The sequence below is a fragment of the Chondrus crispus genome, genomic scaffold, assembly GCF_000350225.1.
Source record: "Chondrus crispus Stackhouse genomic scaffold, scaffold_88, whole genome shotgun sequence".
In the NCBI taxonomy this organism is placed as follows: Eukaryota; Rhodophyta; class Florideophyceae; order Gigartinales; family Gigartinaceae; genus Chondrus; species Chondrus crispus.
Genome location: NW_005178780.1, coordinates 68,546 through 76,130, shown reverse-complemented (window position 1 = coordinate 76,130; position 7,585 = coordinate 68,546). Strand labels below are relative to the sequence as shown.

The 7,585-nt window shown below is 50.2% G+C and overlaps 5 protein-coding genes; 3 read left to right on the top strand and 2 right to left on the bottom strand.

The window, feature by feature from the left end:
- The first annotated feature begins 1 nt into the window (after position 1).
- CHC_T00007830001 (hypothetical protein) lies at positions 2-2,973 on the top strand. XM_005711551.1 is given in 2 exon segments: positions 2-2,662; positions 2,663-2,973. 1 exon segment carries the CDS (start codon positions 2-4, stop codon positions 2,660-2,662), a length of 2,661 nt encoding a protein of 886 aa, XP_005711608.1. The 3' UTR covers positions 2,663-2,973.
- A 2,755-nt stretch (positions 2,974-5,728) lies between these two features.
- CHC_T00007829001 (hypothetical protein) lies at positions 5,729-5,956 on the bottom strand. Its single transcript, XM_005711550.1, has one exon. It carries the CDS (start codon positions 5,954-5,956, stop codon positions 5,729-5,731), a length of 228 nt encoding a protein of 75 aa, XP_005711607.1.
- A 325-nt stretch (positions 5,957-6,281) lies between these two features.
- On the top strand, positions 6,282-6,611 carry CHC_T00007828001 (hypothetical protein). The gene has a single exon (XM_005711549.1). The coding sequence runs from the start codon at positions 6,282-6,284 to the stop codon at positions 6,609-6,611; it is 330 nt and encodes a 109-aa protein (XP_005711606.1).
- Positions 6,612-6,643: 32 nt separating this feature from the next.
- Positions 6,644-6,769, top strand: CHC_T00007827001 (hypothetical protein). Its single transcript, XM_005711548.1, has one exon. The coding sequence runs from the start codon at positions 6,644-6,646 to the stop codon at positions 6,767-6,769; it is 126 nt and encodes a 41-aa protein (XP_005711605.1).
- A 19-nt stretch (positions 6,770-6,788) lies between these two features.
- CHC_T00007826001 (hypothetical protein) lies at positions 6,789-7,541 on the bottom strand. Its single transcript, XM_005711547.1, has one exon. It carries the CDS (start codon positions 7,539-7,541, stop codon positions 6,789-6,791), a length of 753 nt encoding a protein of 250 aa, XP_005711604.1.
- Positions 7,542-7,585: the final 44 nt, after the last annotated feature.

Genomic DNA, 7,585 nt, shown 5'->3' with positions numbered 1-7,585 from the left:
CATGCTCGCCTTGTATCGCAACCTCGACGTCATCGTCGCCAAGCCACCCCACCCAGCCGATCCTACCGTGAGGACGAACGCCGCCATGGCTCAGCGACTCATTGTTAAAGTGTTCTGGAGCTGTACCCAGTTTATATTGCCGCCCTGTATGGCAGACGTTGACACCCTCACCAGCTGGATGAACGCGTTTTTGGAAACGTTTCGCAGACCCACGTTGCATCCGTACATCGACGATGTGGAAGAGCTCAACATCGAGCCCGAGTGGAAGACGAAAAAATGGATTGCTAATGTCCTCACGCGCTTTCTCAAGCGCTATGGCTCGCCCAAGAAGGTCCCCATCGACGAACCGTGGGCTAAGCAAGTCGCCCTGGTGTTCAAGGAGCGCCATGCGGAGGAAGCCACCACCGCCATGCTCGAGGTCCTGTCGGCGGAGACCAAGGGGCAGCAGCTGAGCCAGCGCGTCGCCCACTTGGCCCTCGACTTTATTGAAGAGGCCATCGAGACGGCTGCTCTGTGGGCTGTTATTCATCCTCACGTTGACACCTTACTTGCTCGCATTGTCTTTCCATATCTATGCTTTTTGCCAAGTGATGAGGAAACATGGGTGAACGACCCCAGTGAGTATGTGAGGAAGCAGTACGACTTCAACGACGATTTCACATCGCCACGAATGGCTGCCTCCAATTTGCTTACCAAGATGAGTGACCTACGCTCAAAGAGCACTATCCTTCCCTTTATACAATATTTACTGCAAAATGTTCTCGATCCTTTTCAAAGGGCTCCCGTCGGATCACAGCAACGCGCGACTCTAGCACGGCAGAAGGTCGGCGCGTTTGCCTTGCTGGCCGCCGTGAAGGCCAAGCTGATGTCAAAGCAGGATTTGTCCGAAAGCTTTCTCAGCGTCCTTAAGACGCATGTAGAACCGGACCTGCGCGCCGAATTTGGCTTTTTGCGGGCAGAATCAGCCTGGCTTCTGGGGCAGATTGCAGCACGCGGGTGGAACGAATTTTCAGCCCAACTCGGTGAAGCGTCATTGCGCGGGTGCGTGAATTTGCTCGAAGATTCGGAGCTTCCCGTACAGGCCGCTGCTGCCGGTGCGCTGCAGTTTTTGATGGACCAGGACGGGTCTTCTGCGCTGATTGCCGGTGTCGCGCCACAGCTTTTGCAGCGACTGTTGCAGTTGATGGACAACATGTCGGATGGATACGCATCGTTGCTTCCAGCTGTGGACAAGCTTGTCGTGCGGTATCCAGACGAGATTATGCCGCTGACCGTTCCGCTTGTGCAACGGCTGATGGTTGCGTTTGGGCAATCTGCTCGCGCCATCATTGTTGATGGTGACGATGAGGATGACGAAATGGCGTTTGCTTCAGCACAAGTTTTGAATTTGATTTCGTCCATCATTTCTGGGTTTGCAGAATGGAGGCAGCCATCAAGAGAAGAGAAGGCTTCTGTCTTGCACTCTGTTGAGGCAGAATTGCAACCACTGCTCAGTTCGATGTTTGACGAGTCGCACCAGGTGTTTGTGGAAGAACTGCTGGACATTCTCGGGAGCCTGATCATGCAGACGGGCGAGCTTAATGGAAAACTTTCCCCCTTTTTGCTTTCTCTCATTCCAAGAATGGTTCATGGATTCCACGACTGGGCCGCTGATTACGCCGAACACATGATGGAAGCGGTGACAGGGTATTTGCGGTTCGACTTGCCATCTGTAATTTCCCTTGATGGCGGCACGAATGCATTTGTCCCAATGATCAAGAGACTATGGTCTGACAACTTTGACGACAGCGATGCCAACTTCGGTTCCAGAATCGCTGACATGCTTATTCTAAATCTGAACAAGGTGCAACCTCTTTCGAATGAGCTCATACAACAAGTGATTGTCGAACTTGCACGAGGCGCTGCTGAGAGATGCGTCAAGACGGCGCCGGATCAGACGGCCTTGCGACAGCGACTATTTTCGATCGTCATGTTGTGCACATACGTGGATGCAGGTAGCGTGTTGAAGGGGCTCGGACCGACATCGGTTATGCAGTTGATAGGGTCGCATTCAAACGACTTGCATTTGTTCGATCGGATACACTCGAAAAAGTCGTTAATCCTGGGCATTGGTGCAATCCTCTGCACACGAGGTGTCATCGACGAGGAATCGAAACCTCCTCTGCTGAACCTTGCTATTCGACTGCAGATGATGATTGACGAACAAAGAACGTCAAACTGCCAGGCAGGAGAGCAGGTAACTGAAAGCCTAGCTGCCCTGTCAAAGGATACCAACGGAACATCACCATTTGCTTTTGCACCCATCAATGATCAAGGGTCCGACTTGGAAGACGACCAGGATGCGACCAATTTCGTGGATGATCTAAATGACGCAGACGAGGGGGGGCTAGAAAAGCTGGCGGCTGGGACCGGAATCTCAGTGGAAACGCTAGAGCAACTCAACACAAACGGTACAATCGAGCATGGGTTTTTCGACCTCGACGCATTGGCGGAAGAAGATGACGATGAGGGGACTTTCGATTCTCATCCCCTCGATGACATCGATGAGGTCGAGTGTCTTGTTCGAAATGTGAAGGAATCCACAGCGGACAATACATGGTGGAGCAAGGTTCCCGAGCAAGACAAGATCGCAATGGAGCAACTTGCGAGGAGGACCCAATAGCGGGTCTGTTGTTGCTGTGCTTCATGGAACCTCTTAAAAATTTTGGTGGAAGGATCTTTTGCGTGGAGCCTGCCTGAAGTCGTTACAAAGGCGCTGACAACGACAGTATGTCCACGATATGTTTTTTATGTGGCGCTGCGTTGGATTGGACGATATGACCTGAAAGATGATCGGTGGACCTTTCGCGGCTTTATTCAGGGTTCCGAGATGGCGTGCTTTATTGATGCAAATAGATCTCTGGACATGGACAGGATGGTTTGCTATAGTAAGAAAGATTACGAAGGATTAAAGTTGGTGTTGATTTTTTTTTTTTTTTTTACAGTACAGTATGGTCTTCACGACAGGATTAGCGCTTGTCTGCCCCCATTGTCTGCTCTATCCTTGGTGCGCGCAGACTTGCAGGTCCCCGATCCAATGTGTCGTATGCGATGTAACAGTCGGCGACTCCAGCATTGCCTTCGAAGATGGAAGGCACAATGGCAAGAGCAAGGCCTCTCAGCATTGCGACAATGCGTGAATCCTGCTATTTCAGAGACCGTCCATTTGATGTTTGGTGTGGGCAAGCCGCTGTGCAACGTCGCTACACGTGGGCACAAATGCGTGACTTAGTCATTAGGCGGATGCTGATTTATCCGATGAGAGTCAACGAACCTTTGAGCAATTCAGTACATTACATGATGCTCACAACGCACGTTCCACAAAGGACTACCCTGCCTTCTTCTTCACCACTGATATCGATAGATTTCTTCGGCTCGAACCAGTGTCACCTGATTCTGCCTTTCAGAAACGATAGCGAAGTCGTGGCAGAAGCAAACCATTGTCTGTTCAGTTCTGTTGATGCAAAATATTCTCTTGCCAGAAACGGCGCGCAATTCTCAAAAACACCTGATCTCGATTTGATGCTGCACTACTGTTGGTAGGAGGGATCGTTCTGACACCGAATTCAGTTTCGGTCCCCAGCAAGACACCTCGGTTATCCACTCAGCAACGCTATATGTAGTTGAATTCTGCGTATCCATGGAAAGTAGCTTTCTTGAAAAGTAAAAACATAGATTCGCAAACTATGTCTAAAGTTTAACCAACATCGGTTGTGCGAAAACGGTTTACACATTCTTCCGTTTTCAAAGCGAGGCAGCCAAAATTCTATCGGGTCATCTTTAAGTGCGAGGGAAGGACACCACCCTGAAAGTGAAACTGCAACTTTCTTAGAATTTATTCTCGAGAACGCCTCGTGATGAGACGTAGAGGAACTTTGTTCTCCCCGGTGAGGCCTCTTTTGTTACGCTCCGCGCAAAAAGTAAAGACACCGGTTTTCAACACCTGGGACGTTGACAACTGGCGTAAGTGAAAAGAAAAACAAGCCAATCTTCCTCCTTGCGTGAGAAAAACGTATTCCCAGAAGGGTATCATTCAACTTGAAGTTGAAGTTTGACTTTGGCGGAAAGGCTACTACAGTACCCGTTATGATTATAATAATAGTTTCGCTTTAAGCGGTTCCGCGCCAAACAAAAGCAATATGCATGTCACTATTGAAGCCCTACTACAGGCCTTGAAGGTAGACGTTCCTCGACAGTGATTGGTTTTGGAGTTTTAAAAGATGTCTCGAGGAAAAATTTGAGCGAGCACGAACGAGGACAAATTGAGGCCCTGAACGGGAAAAGGCTTTCTTAGCGAGTAACTGCAAAGGAGCTTGACCGTTTTATGACCGTGGTGAGGAAGTAGTTGAGGTTGCAAGAACAGTATGGAGCCAAAATACGTGCCGGTAGGCCGCCAAAAATGACGGAGTATGACGCTGGCCTTCTTCTTCGCGAAGCTTCTACTCAACATAAATCAGACTTGAAGCTCCGAAAGGAACTCATCTTACCAATCAAAAGAGCGCAGTGTATGTCAGCTTTTAATTGGCAGTGGACTGTTTCGATATTGCCGCATGAAGAGAGGTCAAGCTTTTGACTGCTCGACATAAAAGTGCGCGATTAGATTCGCACGTGTTCGCTTCATCTTGGGCGTTCAGAGGGGGCGCAGAGTTGTATTAAGCTGCGAAAAATTCAACTTGGACGGCCCAGACGGGTGGTCTACCATTGGCATGAGGATTTTCTTTTTCTTTTTCAATTCGGCAAAATGGAGGGGCATCTGTAATGGTCTGGTGTGTGTTTTCGGTGATGGGAAAGACTAATTTGGCCTTTCTGAATAGAACGAAGAAGGATAACGACTATACTGTATTAAGACGCTAGAAGACAATTTCATGCCTGTCACAAACTTGTGTCATGCTTCGCATTGGATATCATAACAAGACGGGCTTCGAAGCACACTGCTCAGCACTCCAAAGTTTGGTTTTTGAACTATAATATCAACGTGCTCTTATGGCCTTCGCGTCCTCTTGACTTAAATGCGATGTAGAATGTATGAGAGATAACTGCAAGAAGGATGTATGCTGAAAAATGGCAGTTGGCGAGCGCATGGGAGGTAAGAGAGTGTATTGGTGAAACGTGGGACTCTCTTTTGCGTTAAAATGCTGTTGAACTTGTCAGGTCATTTGACAGGAAATTTGGTGAAGGTAGTTGAAAGAGCAGGAAGCAATGTGAAGTAGTGAAGGCGTTTTACGTATTCTTTCAAGAAGTTTTTAGTGGAGTTGCGCGTACTGTTGTAGCCTTTTTGTCCAAAAAGAGGAACTTGAATGCACGTTTCAAAAAGGGCCGTTGGTGGCCTTGTCAAACCAGGAAACTAACACAGTGTGAGTGTTGCTTTTCTAAGTAAGTATTGACCGTCCCATGTTTAAAAAACAAGTATGCATGTTGTATGACGTGTAATAGGTTTCTCTTGGATCTGTCACAACTGTACATACGGCACATAGATACTGTACTACTACAACTGCATACACTGCATACATACTGTATCCTGCATTCTCAAAGAGTTTTGGGAGGGAAGGTTACTTTGAGATGAGCCTTCACACGTGTACATGTGGCACCTTCTGTACATTTGACAGATGACAGATTCAAAAAGCTACGCTGCCCGCTTCCGGCGGCACCGATTCATTTTCGCTTCAGCATTTTATCTGCTACGTGCCCTCTAAGAATCCTTATCGTTCGTCGTGTGTACATTTGGCAAAACGCAAACGAAACAACTACCAGCGAGCCCCAGATTGCTCTCTAACACAGCAATGGCCAGAGAAGAAGTCGCCGACCATGTCGTGCCGACAGAGGTGACCCAGAGCAAGCTCAAGGCCTGCATGTCCTGTTCGCTAATCAAGACCACCCAACAATTTGTCCAGGACGGATGCGACAACTGCCCGTTCATGAGCTACGAGAACGATAGAGAACGCGTCGGAGCTTGCACTACTTCCCAGTTCACGGGGTGAGTCCACTTTTTCGTACCATCCCCTCGCTGTCCCTGCATGCGCCGCCCAGAATCGGAACGCTGACGCCTTGCTTTTTTTTGCTTCTTTCATCTCTTCTACGCTCAGAACGTACGTCGTCATGCAGCCAGCCCGATCTTGGGTCGCCAAATGGCAGAGGGTTGGTACGTTGTCTCGCGCACTTCATGACTCTGCTTTCCGTATTGCGTAGCTTCGTGCACTCGTTTATTGCGCTCGTCGTGCTTCCCGCTGCGCACAACCGATAGGATGAATCACTGTAGCAAAATGCTGACAAATACACTCCCCCCCCCCCCCCCCCCCCCCCACCACTACCACCATACTCAGCCACCTTTGTTCCTGGGGCATACGCAGTTTCAATTGATGCAAAGATGCCTGAAGATATCGTCGAACAGCTTGAAGAAAACAGGATGCGAATGCACAACGTACTCGCAACTGCCCCCAAAACTGAATGAACAAAAATGCCCCCTTTCTCCCCCTCGGATTACCCTAGAATGCCGTCATCTGCTCGACTTGCGTCTAGTGGTGCAAAGTGTGACCAACCAATCAAAGCCCCATGACAAGGGGATCTCGCTATGAATACGGTGCGTTTGTTCTACGGCCGATACAAAATGTCTCCTGTACATAAGAAATCTCATAGACTCCTGCCTTCACAATATAACAGACGTCTTCGCTGCTGTTCCTACTCTTACTCCTATTCCTACTCTCCACACGACTCTTTCGCACGTGCCGAGTGATGCTGAGGGGAGGGCTGCATCAGCCGTTGCCGCTTCTCAGGTGTTCCGGCGGGGGAGACGTGTGGCGTGATCTGCGGCTCACGATGACTATCATGACCAGAAGCACGACAAAGAGTCCGCCGCCACCGGCCAGTCCGAAGACAAACCCCCAGTCTACCGCTGAGCCGCCGGGTTCCAACTCGTTGGGGCTAGAGCCAGGATCTGTGGGCGGGGTCGCCCGAACGCATTTGTTGTCAAACGAATCGGGGTCGCTTGCGAAACGGAGCAGGGTTTTCACGGCCTCGAATCCCTCCTGGCACGTCGGGAGAATCTCATCTTCCGGTAGTAAAAACGCTGGCTTGTCCACGCCGTGCATGCTTGGGCGCAGCTCTATGGTATAACTGAGAATGTTTTGACTTGCGACCCAGTCGGTCATCGTGCCTCCGACGGTATAAAGGAAGGTGCCATGGGTGACATTGTACGGCAAGCCGTGTCTGCTCGTCATGGCGTCGCCCATGGCATTTCCGACGCCGCAATTGCTGGCTTCACGCGGCGGTACATTGGTTTTGTTTTCCGTGAAGCTCCACGGCCTCAGGACCAACTGGCCGAACGAGTGAAAGTCGATATGCGTATCGATGCCCGGGTTTGCCTGGATGAGGTCCCGCAGGGCCCTCGACTCGGGCTCCGAAAACGGGGCGGCGCCATAAAACGTACCAACGCACGGGCTTCGCCGCGGATCAGCTCCGCCGCTGAAATTGTGGCCCCAATTGCGGTTCAAGTCGACGCCGTCCATTTCCTCTGCGGGGCAGCCGGAACGGAGGCGTTTCTTCCTCTGCA

Bases quoted from the DNA above. Each gene is read 5' to 3' on its own strand.
- CHC_T00007830001 (XM_005711551.1), top strand. From the start codon at position 2: ATGCTCGCCTTGTATCGCAACCTCGACGTCATCGTCGCCAAGCCACCC.
- CHC_T00007829001 (XM_005711550.1), bottom strand. From the start codon at position 5,956: ATGAACGGGCAGTTGTCGCATCCGTCCTGGACAAATTGTTGGGTGGTC.
- CHC_T00007828001 (XM_005711549.1), top strand. From the start codon at position 6,282: ATGAATCACTGTAGCAAAATGCTGACAAATACACTCCCCCCCCCCCCC.
- CHC_T00007827001 (XM_005711548.1), top strand. From the start codon at position 6,644: ATGTCTCCTGTACATAAGAAATCTCATAGACTCCTGCCTTCACAATAT.
- CHC_T00007826001 (XM_005711547.1), bottom strand. From the start codon at position 7,541: ATGGACGGCGTCGACTTGAACCGCAATTGGGGCCACAATTTCAGCGGC.